Source organism: Patella vulgata, chromosome 7 (genome assembly GCF_932274485.2).
Source record: "Patella vulgata chromosome 7, xgPatVulg1.2, whole genome shotgun sequence".
Classification (NCBI taxonomy): Eukaryota; Metazoa; Mollusca; class Gastropoda; family Patellidae; genus Patella; species Patella vulgata.
Window position 1 is genome coordinate 39,726,651 of NC_065885.2, and position 19,704 is coordinate 39,746,354.

Here is a 19,704-nt window from a genome sequence, read left to right on the forward strand (position 1 = left end):
ATACGAAATGATATCGCCCTGGGAGTGACGTAATCATCTTCCATATTGGTATTTTTCTGTGTCAAAGTTTGTGGGAATTCAATTTTTCAAGAGAGAATTTGTTGTCACCCGCCTTTCGAAGAAAGCAGGGGACTATTAAAATGGGTCTGTCTGTCTGTGGGTCTGTCTGTCTGTCTGTCCGTCCGTCCGTCCGTCCGTCTGTCCGTCACACTTTTTGGGACACAATAACCCTCCTTCTAATTGAGCTAGAATGTTCAAACTTGGTGTAGTTGTTTATTAGGTCAATGCCTTGATGGAGTGTGAAGATAAGCATTTTCTGCTTAGGGTAAGCAGAGATAAGCAATTTGATTGGTTGATGCTTTGGGACACGATAACTTTAGTTCCAATTAAGTGAGAGTGATGAAACTTGGTGTATAGTTTCATTACATCAATATCTTGACTAAGTTCGATTATGAGCATTTTCTGCTCAGGGTAAGCAGAGCGATAAGCAATTTGATTGACCGAGACTTTGGAACACAATAACTCTCCTTCTAAATAACTTGGTGTAGGTGTTTGAGGTCAATGCCTTGATGGAGTGCGAAGATCCGCATTTTCGGCTTAGGGAAAGCAGAGATAAGCAATTTGATTGGTTGATGCTTTGGAACACGATAACTTTAGTTCTAATTAAGTGAGAGTGATGAAACTTGGTGTATAGTTTCATTACATCAATACCTTGACTAAGTTCGATGATGAAAATTTTCTGCTTAGGCCAACGAGCAATAAGCATTTTGATTGGTCAAGACTTTGGAACATAACAACTCTTCTTCTAATTGAGGTAGAATGTTTAAACTTGATGTAGATGTTCGTCTTGACTGAGTTCAATGATTAACATATCGAGCTAAAGCTAAGCAGCGATAAGCAATTTCCTGCTTTGGGACAAGATAACTTTGATTCTATCTGATAGAGAGTGATGAAACTTAGTGTATAGTTGATAATCAGTTTGATTGCTTGATACTTTGGAAAAAAATAGATGTGCGATTAATTAATATGTGTCATCTATTTATTTGGGGATTTCGGCGGGGGACATCAGCCTCACTGTTGGCTTGTTTATTCGTTGGGATAATTAGTTGTGCAGTGGATTTTATTTAACGGGAGTTGATTTCAAACACACAGGTAAGTTTATAATAACGAAAGTTAAGTAGTTTGTTCATAATCGAAGAAATCCGTTTTAAATTTACGATGGTTCACACAGTAGCTCTTTGTTCCAAAGTAATTAGCTTCTGCAGAAAGACGTCTGGGTTAAAATCAAATGTTCGACTACCGTATTCTTTCACCTGACGGAGAGCGGATTCGACTGATTCTTCATTTTGAACTTTCTGCTGTTGATCAAGTACCATTTTTAACTCCGCTACCTCTTTCTCAATTGCCGTCTGAAATAACAAAATTATATAAAGTATATCGCCAGTTAGTTATTTAAATCAGAACTCATTTCTGACACCTCATTTGTTCTAACGTCACCAACAAAATCCTTCGACAGCATCGCTGCCGATGCCTTATTCTCGACCAACGACATCACAGATGTATATTTTTGTAACATTTTTGAGGACTTCCATCCAACATGAGCTTGAATATTTTGATCAGAAACGCCCAGCAACTTTAATGTCATAGCACATGCGCCTCTTGCACCGTGTGGTGTTTCACCAGCCCACAAACCTGCATTATGCAAATCTTTCTTTAGACGCATATTCATACCAGACGATGAAACGGGTTTATTTTTACCTACATCGACATGAGAATCCGTATCCACTACCTCTAAAGACACACCCAGGAATAGGAACTTGTGTTTTGCATAAAATATCAAATAAAACATGCGGCATTTAATTGACCACATGTAAAAATTATACTTTCAGTCTACGCAAAACATGCGCCATTTAATTGACCACATGTAAAAATTATACTTTCACAATCTACGTAAAACGTGTCATTTAATTGACCACATGTAAAAATCATACTTTCGCAGGCTACGTAAAACATGTGTCATTTAATTGACCACATGTAAAAATCATGCTTTCGCAGTCTACGTAAAACAGGTGTCATTTAATTGACCACATGCAAAAATTATACTCTCACAGTCTACCTTTAATATGAGCTAAATAAATGTCCCCCTACTTGCGGGTTGGTCATGACCAATATCCAAAAACGTGGCCATTTTCCAAAGATTATCATATATGTATTTTATATACCCATTTAGATTCTAATAAAATGTTTAGTATATTGCCAAGAACTGGTATACCGCAACGTGCAGAAAGCTACCTATTTCTCCCGGCATCCGTCGATATGAACTATGCTAGTCCAACTAATAGTAATCATAGAGCTTTAACTATTTATTTTAAATTCTAACAGGATAAAACGTTCTTAACATTAAATTGAGAATTGAACGCCTCTACTCATCTCCAAACTGACCTAGATTTATTCTATTTTACCCATGTGTACTCGTACAGTCGCCCAACCGATTCCCGCTCATGAGACTCGGCGCCTCAAACAATAAATACATTTATACTCAGCACCCTAAACAATATATACACTTATATACCTTCGCCGGTTCCTTAGTGCGTTTCTTCTTACGGGCTGGCTCCTCACCAGATTCGTTCCCCAACTGCGCTTCTTCTTCCTCATTAGCAACTAAAATTGCTGCCATAGCCAGAAGGACAAGGTTTTCTCGTTTCAATTCAATACCTAAAATAATTCTTTACTTTCTGCATTCTTTCCTACTTCAAAATTGACAACAGTATTGGGTGGATTACCATTTACCCTGTATTTCTCCAAAACTGATAATACGTGCACTTTCTTATTGTCATTCCAAATAGCACGATCCATCTTGATAGACTGAACTTTACTTGTTGTCACCTCAAAATCACCTGGCCGAGTGTTGAATGCACGTGCATGGTCGCTTATATTAGCAGTCAAAGGGGGACAATCCAGAGAGTGAACAGTATGTTGACACATGTTGACACATTAGTGATCATTAATTCATCACAACTCCAAGACAATACGAGAAGGTTTAGAGTCTGTACACAGTCTATACATCAGTATCTGGTGTGTCCACCGCGAGTGTCAATAACAACAGTGCAGCGTCTGTACATGGAGTGGACCAGACAATTGATGAACGCCATTGGCAACGGGAACCACACTCTCAGAAAAGCCTGGCACACAAATAGATGTAATACTGTGGGGTTTAGTTTAGTTATAAGAAAGGTGTTCTGTTTAATATAGAAATTCTTTACCTACATGATGTGTGACGAAAACTAGGGTAATGAAGTAGCTTGCATTATTCTACTACTATCTTAGACTAACTCACCGACAGTTATGTCAGTATCCATTGCTGGAAGTAGGGTACTATAGTCCAGTCATGTCGTGCACGGATTAGTACAATTAACTAGAATAGTGTTGACGTAAAAAGGTGCCTATACGAAACACTTAACCAAAAATGGTAATTGTCCCGCCCTAATAGATGACGCATTATACTTCCTCTACAGAAGAGAGCTTGTTTGATTTACCCCAAAATATCATAATGAGTCCATAGGGAAGACATTATTCGGAGCTCAAGGGGAACATATCCATAGCCTCCTCGGCTTAGAGGCTAGGGTGAACACACCATCCTAGCGGAACCTCATGTAGAACTATCAAGAAGTATGTGGCTCTGGCCACGTATAAGCCGTTCTGGTCTGAGTTAGAAAGAATATTAAACCCAGACCGTGGATATTTTAATAACTCGAAAAGTACTATCATAACTTTGTAGTTTGCTTTATTTGTTTAATTATATAAACTAAGTAACAACATAAACGGTGTTCCAGAGTCGGTTAATTGATGATTGAAATAATTGATCCCACAACGTGAAATCAAAGAAATGCCTAGAAGAAAGTGTCACATCTGTCCCCATAGTGTCACTGGTATTTTTATTTAGTGCCGTGACGAAGGATAGTCACAACGTAACTCTACCCCGTAGTGCCCCAATCGTTTTATTTGGTGCCGTTGACTTAAAGCTACGTTCCCAGAAAGTATTTATCGGGTGGTTATTTACAATAAAAGTATGGCAATTTTGGTATAATATATGGAAAGTATATATGGAAAAATACTGGATTCCCTGAAAAACACTCATGGAGCGCATACAGGACAAAATGTAAGGGTTTCCCTAATCGACAGCCCGACGATTAGGAGTGTCTGCACGCGTGACGTCGACGGTTTCACGCGGAGATTGAGCGCTTGATGTACATGTTGATAAACTTTATGAAGAACTAGACGTACAACACTTTCTGAGATAAAATTCACGGAAAGAGACGTGGGCGGTGGATAATCCGAGAATTTAATTAGGCTTCTATATTTGTAATAAATAGTCAGCGATTAAAGACAACATCGTATTACGTACGCAATGAATTCTCCTACTACTTCTCATCGGTACCGAGAGAGGTAAGTCACGTGACCCAAACATGACCTCTTTTGATCGATTCTTTATAGCCAGGGTATTTCCGACAATTGCAATGTTTGAGAAGGATTTGAAGCAAAATTATGATAAATTAATTAGTCTGAATATGTTTTTAGTCAAAATATTGTAGCGCGGGCCTCTCCAGAGTCACTGAATTATTACAATCCCCTTGTCTGCACGCGTGACGTCGAAGGTTTCACGCGGAGATTGAGCGCTTGATGTACATGTTGATAAACTTTATGAAGAACTAGACGTACAACACTTTCTGAGATAAAATTCACGGAAAGAGACGTGGGCGGTGGATAATCCGAGAATTTAATTAGGCTTCTATATTTGTAATAAATAGTCAGCGATTAAAGACAATCGTATTACGTACGCAATGAATTCTCCTCCTACTTCGCATCGGTACCGAGAGAGGTAAGTCACGTGACCCAAACATGACCTCTTTTGATCGATTCTTTATAGCCAGGGTATTTCCGACAATTGCAATGTTTGAGAAGGATTTGAAGCAAAATTATGATAAATTAATTAGTCTGAATATGTTTTTAGTCAAAATATTGTAGCGCGGGCCTCTCCAGAGTCACTGAATTATTACAATCCCCTTGAACTATGCCGACGAAGGCAGAAACAACAAACACCAGATTGAGTTTTAGAGCACTGAGTTATATTAGAATAAACATACACAATTGGATAGACCCTTACCGCGATGGAATCAAACAAACGTACATGATAGAAATTGAACTGAGCTAAATCGGCATGTTTACAAATCGCCGGTAGTCCGTGCAGACCGCGCGCTAAGCTATTGACGTAACACACATCTCGAACCACAAGTCACGTATCATGATCATCCAGTCTCTCACACTCCCCTCTGATGGTTTGAGTTAAAATACGAAAACATCACAATACAAACTGGTGATCATGAAAAAAAAAATAAAGAATGGAATGCAAAACTATCGCAATGAAACAAAGAGTCTGTAGATCTGAAATAAAAACACATAAATATACTCAGCCAAATTAAAAACTTGACACTGATGAATTTCAACAAAATTTTTTTTCGGGTAAGTCAAATAAATTTTAAAGTGTTTCTAACGATAGTAAGTAGTAAGAAGCCTTTAATTTCATAAAAATCACGTGACTTTTGAGCATATAAAGATGAAAAACCTGAAAAACACATGCAAACACACACTCGTGAGGTCAATCGATGCAAGTTTGCTTAAACTGAACACGCACACGTAACTTGAACTGGAAAAACAAATTAAAATTGTTATTTTCATCTTTGTTAGAAAATGCCGCGCCTTTGAAATGTAGAACGTCTACGTGCTATAGGTAGGCTCTATAGTGGTCACTGTTGCAAGAGCTTTTAATTGTTCACGCCAGACAATAATTAATCTTAGAATGAGAGTGCTTCAAACTGGAACTATTGCCGACCGCCCAAGGGCGGAAGCGCCACGTGTGACGTCACTCCAGGAAGATCAAGCAATACGATTACGTCATCTTAGAAACAGATTTGTCACTGCAACCTCCACAAGTAGAGAGATGTTTGGTGGAAGGGTAACTGCACAAACTATTCGAAATCGCTTGCAGACTGCTGGTCTTCGAGGTCGGAGGCCCTAAAATGGACCAATATTGACACCTCTTCATCGCCGTAACCGACTTGTTTGGGCCACAAGACACATAAGATTTACTCAAAGACAGCGGAATTCGGTTGTCTTTAGTGACGAATCTCGATTCACTTTGACAGGGTCCGAGTGTACCGCAGACGAGGTGAACGTTACGCTCAAGTATGCGTCAGAGAAGTTGACCGATTTGGTGGCGGCAGCGTCATGGTTTGGGGTTCTTTTTGTGCACATGGACGTTCTCCTCTTGTTGTTGTCCAAGGGAACTTAAATGCTGTCCAGTACAGGGATCAGATTTTGCAACCTGTTCTTCTTCGGTTTATGCAGAGACATGGGCCTGGACTAACGTTTCAACAAGACAATGCTCGACCCCATACAGCAATTGCTACCCAGAATTTTTTAAGAAATACCGGTGTCCAAGTCCTGGATTGGCCGTCGCTTAGCCCCGACCTTAATCCTATTGAACACATCTGGGACGAACTGGGTCGACGTGTTCGTCAGCAAGTGAATCCACCACTGATGTTGCAGGACCTTCAACATGCTCTTGCTGAGCAGTGGCGACGTCTTCCTCGGGTAGTGTTTACTAATGTTCTGAGATCCATGAGAAGACGTTGTGTGGCAGTACGAGACACTAGAGGAGGCCACAACCGTTACTAAACACTTTATTCCGATTGTTCTCCAAGTCTGTGAATTTCATTTTGGGGGGTACTGTGACATCACGAACGTTATCAATGTCAAGGACTTTCGGCGAGACGTATTCTTGCTTTCTGTTGATGTCAAGGTCGTCTGTGCACAACATAACACTAAAATAGTTGCCTTAAACCAAATATTAAAAATCTAGTCCCAAAAATCCCGAGTGTCAAGTTTTTAATTTGGCTGAGTATATAATGTTTTAAACAAAAAGTTATTATTGTAAGTCCTTTAACCAAACTTGACGCTTCTTGTTGGCATCGGTCGCAGCCTTCCGTTTTGGCCGAACTTCAGCAGCAGTAGTATCTTCACTGGGCTGCTCCTTAGATTCCTAGGTGTCGATTGCTCGTTCGAGTTAGCTAAAGTTGTTGAGGCAGTTAATTTACTAATTTACAAAGGAAAGAGAGCTTGAAGTGGTCGATTTAATACTCTCCTTTCCGCGAGGTGTGACTGTTTTTACTACTGCTCCACGAATTAAGTCATCTTTACTGTGTAGAAGCTGTAAAATTACACCCATTTTCCATGGCTGAAGTAGATTCACTCCGATTCCTGTGTAATGACCGCAATTCTAAGAGATATTCGTTAGTCCAACGCCTCCAGAAATGATCCAATAATGTGTTAAGATAGATCGCTCTCTTGTTTATTTCATCTTGAGATTGATCCGGAAAGTAAGAGTCAATAGGTTGATTGCAATCGGGCAGGTCTGTAAGTCTGAACCCTTGCATTAAATGAAAAGGAGTCAACGGTTCCTCAAAATCCTCGGACGAAACGTAAGAAATTGGTCTCGAGTTCAAAGCTGCTTCAATTTGAGCCAATTCTGTCGTAAGTTCCTCAAATGTTAACAAAGCATTCCCGAGAGTTTTCTTTAAACACCTTTTCATAGTCTGAACTAACCGCTCGAACATGCCACCCCACCAAGGGGCCTTCTCTAATTTGAAGGACCACTTGATACGTTGACCGTTGAAGTAATTGATTAAATCCTCATCATCAAACAGAGTCTGAAGATATTTATCCGCTGAAACAAATGTGCTACCATTATCCGAAACCATCAAATGGGGCCTCCTCTTCTTGACGAAAAACGCTTGAAAGCTCTGATAAATGCTGTAGTAGTTAGGTCATGCACTAACTCCCAAGTGCACAGCACGTGTGGTACAACAAGTGAAAAGGCATATCCATGCCTTTTTAGTTGGAGAAGTAGAATCAGTTTTAATCTTAAGAGGACCAGCATAGTCACTTGTTCCGGATTTTATGCATGTTTGGTGTTGTTAAAAGGGCAAAATGTAAGAAAGGCCCCAGGCCTAATTTTCTACCCTTTTGAAATAAAGTGATTATTATTATTATTATTATTATTATTATTATAGTCCACTCCACAATACTGAAAGGGGTTTCTTCTGGTTACACGTATGTCTGGAAGTGGTGACGAAGCAACGGGATTATACGATTTACCATCAAATTTACGACATGTTATACATTGATTGATCACCTTTCTTACGAACTGTCTACCCTTGACTAACCAATACTTCGATCTCAAATCCGTTAGAGTTACCCTAACATGACTTTCTCGAACTAGGATTTCAACTAACGGATGATTCTTGTCGAGTAGAATGGGAAATTTCGAAGTTGTAGGTAAATCCGCATTAGCTAAACGACCTTTACATCGTAACAGTCCATCTTGATCCAAATAAATTCCAAGGTCGTTCCACCAAGATTCGAAATTCCGATGATTAGGTAATGAAGATTGTATATCCTTGATCCAAGCGATTTCCGCGTTCCAAAGTTCTGATAGATGTAATTTCCGAGAAAATTTAGTTTTAGACGTACGCAGTTACTCGAATAAGCTTTTCAGCTAAATTTAGTACAATCAATTATTGTTGATATTCCTGAAGGGGTTTGATTGATAGCCAGTAGATTTAACTCGCGCCGATCGGTAGCCTTCAATTCTTCCAAGCATTCTTGTGGGATTGGGTCAAGACTAGATTTTGAACTGAGTTGAAGTTCCCCTTTAAGCTATTCCGGACCCTCTATCCAGAAAGGGTTGTCTATGAACTAATATAAATAACATCCTCGAGATGGCAGATCCGCGGGGTTATCCTTTCCCGGAGTATGATACCAATTTTCAACCACTGATAGAGTTCTAATCTGATTTACCCGATTTTGAATAAACTGTCTCCACTCGCGAGACGTTTGTTTTATCCAGAATAACGCGACCTTTGAGTCAGTAAAATACACAAGATTATCGAATTTCGTTTCATGTTCCAAAGCAATTTGAATTGTGTTCATTAACCGCGACAGAATCAAGGCCGACACGAGCTCCAATCTTGGAATCGTAAGCTTGTTTGGGGGGGGGGGCAACCCGCGTTTTTGAAGCCACGAATCGAACACAACATGAATTAGAAGTCTGAATTTTAATATAAACCACTGCTGAATAAGCATGCATTGACGCATCACAAAATCCCACTAAAGTTGAGTTAATTATATTTTCATTAATGTCCGAGAAATAGTATCGCGGTATAGTAACATACTGAACTGAAGATAATGACCGAGTTAAATATGTCCACTGTTGAAGGAAAGAACCTTCTTAAAGGTCATCCCATTCCAAGTTTGCCTGACAGAGTTCACGAAATAGAATTTTGAACATGACAATTAGAGGTTGAAGGAACCCCAAAGGATTGAAGAATTTAGCACTAATGTTAACTACATTACGTTTTGTTGGAAGAACTGAATTCGCTAACTGAGATATTCCCTCCAGACTATATACAAATTCATCGGTTGACGGATTCCACTCTACTCCCAAGATTTTCAGATTTTCCGAAGAATCCGATTGAGATCCGACCATAGTTTGCATACGATTCGTCATCCTCTTGAATAGATTTATCCACCTGTTCTGAGTTATTGCTATTGGATTCACACTCGTCGATTTTAGTTTGAAGAGTGAGTTAGTTTTAAATTTACGTAGATTAAAACCTCCGTCCAGAAGTTTTGATTTAGCTGATTTATATAGTTCGAATGCCTCGTCTTCTGATTGCGCGCCACTTGTCAAATCATCGACGTAGATTGATCTAAGAAATGTTCTGACAAATTCTGGATTATCTTGAATATACTTTTCCGCGTGATACTTAAGAGTTGCGTTAAGAAGGAATGGGGATGAACATACCCCGAATACAACCCGAGTACAACGATAACACACAATTTGAGGATCGGGTTTACTGAAATCATCGAACCACAAAAAACGCAACACATCACGATCCTTTTCCGGCAGAGTTATCATTCAGAAAGCGTTTTCTATGTCACCAGTGAGTGCGATCGGATATGTCCTAAACCTTAAAATGATACTAAAGAATCTTCTGATTAAGCGACTGACCTACATACAAATAATCATTTAGGCTAGCGTTCTGATTAACCTTCGCAGATGCATCAAAAACTATTCTGACTTTAGTGGTACTTTTGTCATCCCTAAGCACGGCATGATGTGGCAAATAATGGACAGTTCGATCATTTGGAGTTGAAATGTCAATTGGTTCGATTATCGCTTGGGTTTTGTGCTCCTAAATTATAGAGTTGTGTTCTGAGTAAAGCTTAGGGTCTGATAAAAGTCTCTGACGCAAGTTTCTTCGCCGCTTGAGTGAAAGTTTATAATTATCTTGGAGAAAAGAATGGGGTCGTTTCCACGGTAATTCTACTTGATAGCGCCCGTTTTCAAACGCGATATTCTCTACCAAATCGTCATATATAGAGGTGTCTACAATTCCCATTGATTCCAATTCCCAAAATTTATGTAACTGTTCATATAATGTTGAATTTGTAAACAAAGTAGTGACATAAGTGTGTTCCGTATTATTGTGAGGACACGGACCCGAAAGAATCCAACCGATGGAAGATTGTAATGCAGTGGGACCCATCTCCCCCCGTACGACAGTGCCACTAATTATGCTCCAGTGGTAATCTGACCCAATGAGTAACTGAACTGTCCCATCCGAACGAGGTTCGGCAAAATCTGCTAGTTCTAAATTCTGTAAATGAGGAAACTGTTTTTGAATAGTAGCAACATCGTGATATTCTAACTGATGACTTATTAAAGGGGCGACATAGGCTTGAATCAAAGTAGAGCTATTATCTTTATTATGAATTACACAATTTACTATGTCAACTTCTTGTTCGATTAGCTCTATGGTTCCAAATGTTTTAATTCTCACAAATTGTTTAGAAATAGTTTGAGAGCGTCTCTCAATTTAGAGGTTATGTAAGTTCTCTGACTTCCGTTGTCCATGATTATTCTCGCCCAAATCTTATTAGAAGGAGTAGTTATATTTGAAGTTTGAGCTCGCGCTGTTTGAAGAAGTACATGTACTAATGAACGATGATCAATTGTAGGCTTAGAGATATTATACATACAAGTCGATGGGTTATTCCTTTGAGCGATTCTAAAATTATCCTGTCTTTGATTTACTGATCCCGATGGATTGAAGTTAGACGCTTGTGGATTAAGATTGCTTGAATTCGTATTACGTTGATTGTGAGCTACCTCACAAATGCTAACATGATGACGTCTACCGCAAACTGGACATACTCGGTACGGTTTTACACGAATTTGATGGATGAGGACCTCTACAATAAGTGCAGGAAAATGTTGATTCCTTTGACAAAAATGCTGAGGCAGTGCCTTGAATGGGACGATGCGATTGATTGTAATTTCCTTGGCCTGAATGTCTTCCACGAAACCGATTGTTATAATTTGAAGATTCAAAATTTTTAGATGGCATTGCTACATCCGTGCGTTCACGAGCCTCGATTTCGCGTTCAAAGATTTCCATAACTGTTTCTAAATCCCAGTCATCATTTTTAACTTCCCGATTGATGACAACCTTTAATTCATGTGGTAATTTACTCATTATAACTGAAGAAAGAATAGTACCTTAGGCTGATGACTGAATGCCCATGGCACCTAGGCTTCGAATATTAACCTCAAGTTTATCGTACAAACGTCGCAAATCCCGATAATTGTTAACATCTGATATCACCGGGATGTTAACCAAATCTGAAGTGTGTCTACTAATTATACGTTGCCGATTTCCATATTTACGTTTGAGAATGGCTATAGTATTTGAATTATTATCCGAAGTTAAAGATAGTCCGGCTATAGAGGTACGCGCATCACCGTTCAGAAAAGATTTTGAATAGTTAAATTTATCCACATCGGATAGCTGATGGTTATTATGTACAGAGTTCTCGAATGTATCCCAAAGGGTTGCCACTGTGCGTAGTCCCCGGCAAAACTTTGGAGAGTCAATTTAGGTAACTTAACTTGAGGTTGAGTAGCTTTACCAGTAAAATTTTGGAGACCCAGGCACAAAACCGAATCAGAATCATGTACACTAATTATATCAGCATTTGGCTTGTCCGAATTATCCGATGGCGAATTTTGGCTATCTTTAACAGAGTTTTCACTAACAGACTTAGGCCTAATATTCTCAAACTTTGATTCTAATTCTTGAATTCTACGATTGGTTTTTGCAGTGTATGATGCAATATATTCAGAAAATAAATCCGCGATCTCAATTTCGTCAGATAATTTGTCAGCATGAGAAATTTCCATGATTTTTCCACCCAATTTTGTCAATGTTTCAAGCTTCGCAGCCAATTTTGATTTATACCGAATTAGAGTGTCCCTGGTTTCCAAATATGCACTCTCATCGACTTCAAGTTTCAAAATATCATTTAATTTTGAAATAATCTTTTTGACCGACGTTCGATGTCCATTTCTTTGAGCAATTTTGTGTTTGACAATCTCCTCAGCCATGATTTAAATAAGCCTACTGACTTTCTTGAGGTTGTACTTCACTGACTGAACACTTGAATAAAGACTGTATCTTGAGCCAAATTTTCAAATCTTGAATGAGTGTCGATCCAGAATCCTGATTCAATCCGTCTCGTCGGACCATGTAGCGGCGGGTATCTCCAGGGTCACTGAATTATCACAATCCCCTTGAACGATGCCGACGAAGGCAGAAACAACAAACACCAGATTGAGTTTTAGAGCACAGAGGTATATTAGAATAAACATACACAATTGGATAGACCCTTACCGCGATGGAATCAAACAAACGTACATGATAGAAATTGAACTGAGCGAAATCGGCAAGTTTACATCTCGCCGGTAGTCCGTGCAGAGCGCGCGCTAAGCTATTGACGTAACACACATCTCGAACCACATGTCACGTATCATGATCATCCAGTCTCTCACAAATATATCATCAAATCACCTAGTTTATACCCGGGAATGTATCTTTAAGGATGTCGACCCTGGAGGAAATCCTTGCAAGAAGAAAAAGTTTCCAGTCGTTTTTATGTACAGATTTCCTAGTAAATTGACAGAGGAAAGCCAAAAAGACCAAGGGATAGGGTTAATGACATTTTAGAGGTTAGGAATTTGCAGAAAAAAAATAAAGGTTAAAAAGGACGTTAAAACGTTAAAGTGATTAAATTAAGTAAATAGGGAAAAAAGTAAATTTTTAAAAAAGGACGATCACAAGGCTATTAAAATATGTAGCAGAGGAGAGAGTATGCGTCACACGTTGGATGTGGGGTTTGGAGGGATTTCCACATCTAACCAGCTACTCATACAACTGCATAGTGCTCAATCTGTTTCACAGAGAATTACGAGTCTCGTATAATATCTCTGTCATAGATGACTGCCTTAACACGTGCTGTCACAGCACGCGGTGTGAATCATTGGCTGAATGGCGCGTGCATTGTTTACATAAGACATAACTGCTTCGGAGAGAATGCTGCATTTTAGTCATTTTAATACCCATTTACACTAAATCGGAAATAATTTTTAACTACAAATACGTCAAACGCCTTTATTTATTTTTCCAATATATACAAAAAATGTTTTAGAATTTAATTTGTCGCAGGAAAAAAAGTTAATATTTCTAGCTCATTAAGCCGCATCAATGTCATCCTTATCAGTGATTGTCGCGGCCAAGCAAATATTCACTGCGGATCAGTGTGCATAGTGCTACGTAGTAGATACGATACAATGTTAAGTAAATAAGGTTTAGGTTTAAACATGGGTAACTTTCTATAAACGTAGGAAATAAATAATGAAAGTAATGAAACGAAAGATTCCTAAAATTGAAACAGTAAAGCTAGGTAAAATAAAATAAATGATGTCTCCGGTCTAGGCAGGAAGAACGTTCGGGAATGGAAGGTTTGCGCATTAGACGCAAAACTCCATAAGGATTATTCGGATGCATAGATCGTAATAACATTTCCAAAGTCTAGAGGGGTGTTTTAGCCTTGAAATTTTGTAAATATTTAATGTAATGTACTGTTCTGTTCAAGTAATGTTTAACCGGGTAAGGTTATGGTATAAACCGGTGTAATTTGCGGTAAATGCGTTTCGGTTCAGGGCAAAGGCTTGCCCAAGGTAAATCTAAAACTGAATAGCCCTTTTTAAATTCGCGAAATAGCGTGTGGGTCGGTATTAGGTTTGAAATAAATGGTTTAAAATGAAATACAAATCTCCACATCAACTCAGACCACTTTCACTTTATTATTTGCGTAGTATTCAGGGGAAATAAATCTGAGCTTACAGATGGTACAGACCACTGTTCATTGTAAAATAGTTTCTCATCATTGCAGAAAACTTGGCTTGTGAACAATTTTTTTTTTCAGATTTGATGAGAAGCATATTGGGGTCTTCAGAGAACGAACCCTATTGATATTTCATTGCAGAGTTACACCCACCACCTCTTTTTTTTTCGAATACAGGTGTCAAGAATTGGGGCCGAGTGGAGAAACCTATTAACATAATTGATATTCGTCGTTCATTGCTTGCAATGTCTGTGAGCTTTGTGCTGTGTCTTGTCCACAGGTTTGTCTTTTTACTTTTATTTGTGTGTCTCCCCCCCCCCCACACACACACCCACGCCCACTTCCGTGAAACTTTAATTTAATGTGGATGCGATGGTGGCTACAATTTTGATGAACATTTTTCAAATTGGGGGTGAAACATTTAAGTCACGAGTGGAAAAATCCTGTCGATGATCAACATTACTCGACCTTTCGCTCCGGATTTACTGTTTTTCAAATTTGATGTGAATTGGGATCATGCCAGGACGAAACCTATTGATTGTCAGCATTAAGCGACCTTTCAAAAACACTGTGCATGTGGTAGAGCCTAGAGGTTTTAATGAATAACTCGTAGACTATTGATTTTCAATATTCTGTGACTTTCTGGTCCAGAGATCTATTAGCCTATGCGTCCATAAAACCTTGAGATCAGATTTATTGAAGACATTAAGGACCCTTATCATCATCCAGGTTTTTCTTTCGGATTTTCAGCTGTCTACAGTCCATGGCTATCTTTCTTTCGAGACATAGCTTTTAGTGACTATCTTTATCTGCTTTCTTAACTGTCAATGGTTACTCTATTTCCAAATGACTGGGCACACTTCCCTTGCCAACCCACATGTGGCAAAATTCGATTACAGGCCTCAGTAGGACCGACCTCAGAATAAGCAATTAAGAATTGAAACAGGGATATCAATCAAATTAGCAGTTAAAGATCTTGTAAATAGCAATCATTTTTTAACTATATTTTACACCTATAACTATATTTGTTTTCTTGTAATAATCAAATAGTACACGTCCTATGCAGTTTGCTACCTGGTCGGCTGGGTTGGCGTTCGCCGATCAGTTTGAACAGTTGGTCTGCAAAAGATATATTTTACCAACCCATATTTTTTAACTTATGTTCATAGAGCGATGTGGGTAGTCTCCAACAGTGAGAGTGAGAGAGAGAGAAATGGGATTTAACGTCCACTCGGCACAAACTAGGTCATTTCGGGATTAACACATGGTTCAGTTTATTTCAATAATTCGCCTGTGCGTAGGGGTCTTTAGCAATGGGAGGAAACCGGAGGACCCAGAGAAAACCCACTCGGTTGGACAGGCGACCCTACTCCCTGTCACGTACAACCGGGCGGGGAATCGAAACCACGCCAGTTGACTCAATGACAAACCGTATGATACAGCGCGCATGTGCTAACCACTCGGCCATTCAACCCACCCTCCAAAAATGAACCCATATGGGCCATTCTATATCAACTGGACCAATGGTGGGAACATGACCACCTCCCAAAAAAATATTAAAAATATGTTATAGTATATTGCCTTAAACTAAGAAATCCGAAATTTTACCTCTCTAGGTTGGAAACTTGCTGAGATATGGCCATTTGAAATTAGGGTACTGAAAAGGAAAATATAAATTCAGTAATTTTTTTCAGGTTTTCGGATGCTTTAAACTCACATTTCTAATAGGAGTAGAACTCTCTAACTTTGTAATCTAAGACAACTTTTGGTGTAGATTATGAATTAAGCATCACACTCATTGTCCAGGTGGCAAATTGTGGAACAAAATAATGAACTATTCACTTTTATTTTCAGGATTTCCACAGCCTCTGGCAAAGTCACTATTGTATACACAAACTCCAAAATTGGCATAGTTAATGTCAGTTTGTCTTATGTCAATTTACAAAAGATTCTATGTCGATGGGATATATACTTTTCCAAATATTCAGTCTCGAAATTCAATGCACGCTGAAAACGTACAAAATATACCCATTTTCACCTTCAATTTTGATAATGTGGGACAGAGGTTAAAATTCTGAAAATATTTGATAATAAAACTTGAATTACCCTACTATAACATACATTAAAGTCCATCGTGTGTATTTGATGGCTTATATTTTTGATTGGCACTTGAAATCTGTGCAGTGATGAACTTTTTATGGCTGTTATAAAAATTGTTGACTTTTCACGTTGATTTTAAAATAACTTCTAAATGACCTATACTCATCAAACGTGTCTATTTAGAGTGATTTTTTGCGTAGATTACAAATATGTAATGGATATATTGTATTGTTCTAATTTTATTTTGTGTCCAAAATGAGAACAAAATGGTTAATACGCTTCACGAATTGGAATAATGGGTTTTGATGATCAGATTAAAATTATTTCTAAAAGACTTAGGTCCCTCAAATTTGCCATTTTAGATCAACTCTTAAGATAGTATAATACTACAGACTCTTTTGGGATCATTTCAATTTAGTTTTGCTTTTAAAACAGGTGAAAACTTGTTTTGTCTGCTTAGAATATTTCAGTACGGCCTCAAAACTACAGGTCGCAATTCTTAACGCTTCGTCTTGAAACTATGTATACTAATTTTCCCTTATACCCAAAGGATGTTCCCTATTGTTTTTGGTGCGTGCCCGACCCCCAGGGACAGAGAGCCACGCTCAATTTTGTATGTGTCAGTTTGTCGCCTACAAGCCACAATTCTTAATGGATTCTTGAAGTTCTGCATACTTATTCCTTATACCCCAAGAATGATCGCTATTGTTTTTTTGTGCATGACCAACCCCCAGGGGCAGAGGCACGCCTATTTTGTCTTTGTGTGTCTGTGTGTTTTGATCATCTTGAAAACTTTTCATACTTATTCCTTATTATACCTTTAGGGTGACTGCTATTATTTTTGGTGTATATCCGACCCCCAGGGTCACAGGAACGGTCATTTTTTTATGTTTATCGCCTTGGGGCCGCAATTCTGAATGGATCATCCTGGAACGTGACAGGGGTCAGGTATGCACCAAAAGCTCAGAATTGCAGCCTGTGGACGATAACACAAAAACCTGGTGTTAGTTTAAACAATCTTTTATTCAATAAACTGAAATGGATTGAACAATAGGCAAAGGCCTATATAAGTGTGTTGTGCTCCTGGGGGTCGGGCATGCACCAAAAATATTAACAGTCATTCTATGGATATAAGGAATATATGAATAGTTTTCAAGACTCCATAAAGAATCGCGGCCTGTAGGCAAAACACACAGACACACAAAGAAAAAATGGGTGTGGCTCTGACCCGGGTTGGGCATGCACCAAAAACAATAGGAAACATCCTTTGGGTGTAAGGAATAAGTATGCAAAGTTTAAAGACCATGCGGTAAGAATTGCGGCCTATAGTTTTCAGGTGTTTAGTGATAGTGTAACAACATTACTGTACTTCAACTTTCTAAGCAGACAAAACAAGTTTTCCCCTGTTTTTGAAAGAAAAATTAAATTGAAACGATACTCCTTGTAGCCAAAATAAGTCTGTATTCTTATTCTACATAATAAGTTGCTCTAAAATGACAAATATAAGGGGCCTAGAAGTCTTTCAGAAGTAATTTTAATCTGTTTGTCAAAGCCCAATATTCCAATCTGTAAAGCGGAATAACCATTTTTTTCTCATATGGGAGGCCAAATAAAAATTAGAACAATACAATTTAGATCCAAAATGATTGCATATTCGTAATCTACGCAAACATTTACTCTATATTTACACATGTAAGGGGTAAAGGTCATTAGACGTAATTTTAAAATCAACATGAAAAGTCAACTGCAATTTTGATAATAGCCATTAAAACTTCATCACTGCACAAATTTCAAGTGCCAATTAAAAGTATAAGCCATCAAATACACAAGATGGACTTTAATGTATGTTATAGTACTAGTAGGGTTTACATCATCTGTACGTGTACTGGTAGTGTTATGAATAATGCGAACTTGTAGGCGGACACTGGATACTCATTCATGCGCAGTCGTGAACTGAACACAACTGAGTAAACAGTGGTTTAGTTAAATTCATGAATGTAAAGTTATCTGTGGATTAAAAAAAATACACTCAAAATGGGTACAGATTCGGATAAATATGATCATATTCATGAAGTGGAAGAATGCCTGGAACTATCAGGTAATTGTTTGATTTTGGTGTGTGTATTATAAACTATGTATAATGTAGTAAGGTTTGTATGTAACGGTGTATTAATACTAATAGCAGATCATTACGTACCGGTACACAAACCTTACCTGGTCTTTATACCGTGACACACTTCTTTCTAGTAACACTATACGTACGGTAGGCCGATTAATAACCTCTTCAAGTAGCTGAAGTCAGAGCATTTCATTATGAAATAATGGGAGAGCACCTAATATTGTGTGACAATTATCAACCTTTCGTAGGTTGCCTAGGCCTACATGACGACGTAGGTCTATATTATCGTAAACACGTATTTCATTAAGTTTCATACAATTTAAATACATTTATATTATTATATTGATAATGGCCATTGACATGCTCTATTTTAAGTATTTAAGTAGCATTTGCAGAATATCCACATTTGATTAAACTTTCACTATTTTAACCGAATAGCGTTGATACATAAACAAGACGATGACTAACCGCCAATGTATTCACTAAAAATCAATATTAAATGAATGTGTTTTATACCTTGTAAATATTTTAGTTCTTAGTAACTATAGGAGCTAAATCGCTATTATTTGGGACCTAGAAATTGACACAAATGGGTCACTAACGTACATAATAATGTAATATGAATGTATATAAATTGATTTACATTCAATCGTTTCTGTTTTTACTGTAATTTATAATCGGTTATGTTCAGTGATACGTCAGAAGTCTCAATCGACTGGTAATCTTTAGCATCTGGTTATTCCAGTCTACACCGATAGTATCTATTGCGCATGCTCTCCAGATAAGAACCGTTTGACATATGGCTTGTGGAATATGTGTAGCCTCGTTTTTCGAGTCCCTTGCTACAAATGGCGCTGAAACGCATCATGGTACACGATTGTCTTAAATATTGCATATCAGAAGCCCATCTTTTCCCGGTAAGATCACAGCACCAAACTTGATTTAAATTGACAAATAATTTGTGTTTTCAATGTCGAAGACTTTGTATGATATTGAGTTAGAGACTTAGCTACTTTAAACATGACATCATCATCGATAGAAATTGAAAAAACCCATTGTAGTCTTAGATATTGCTAATAGGAAAATGTCTTTATGTAAGATGATTGATATAAGAAATATTA

The 19,704-nt window shown here is 38.1% G+C and overlaps 1 protein-coding gene and 1 long non-coding RNA gene across 3 annotated transcripts in view; one reads left to right on the plus strand and one right to left on the minus strand.

The window, feature by feature from the left end:
- Positions 1-756: 756 nt before the first annotated feature.
- Positions 757-18,780, minus strand: LOC126828446 (uncharacterized). Of its 2 annotated transcripts, none has more exons than XR_007683075.2 (3): positions 18,679-18,780; positions 15,973-16,021; positions 757-1,409 (listed from the first exon to the last, which is right to left on the minus strand). It is a non-coding gene; the product is annotated as an uncharacterized LOC126828446 (long non-coding RNA). The 2 variants fall into 2 exon arrangements; XR_007683074.2 differs by having other exon boundaries at positions 18,662-18,780.
- LOC126828381 (uncharacterized) overlaps positions 18,338-19,704 on the plus strand; it is a 53,551-nt gene continuing 52,184 nt past the window's right edge. Inside the window, exon 1 of the mRNA XM_050558159.2 lies at positions 18,338-18,562. Within this exon, the coding sequence (XP_050414116.2) occupies positions 18,499-18,562 (64 nt within the window). The 5' untranslated portion in view covers positions 18,338-18,498. The remainder of the gene's footprint in view (positions 18,563-19,704) is intronic.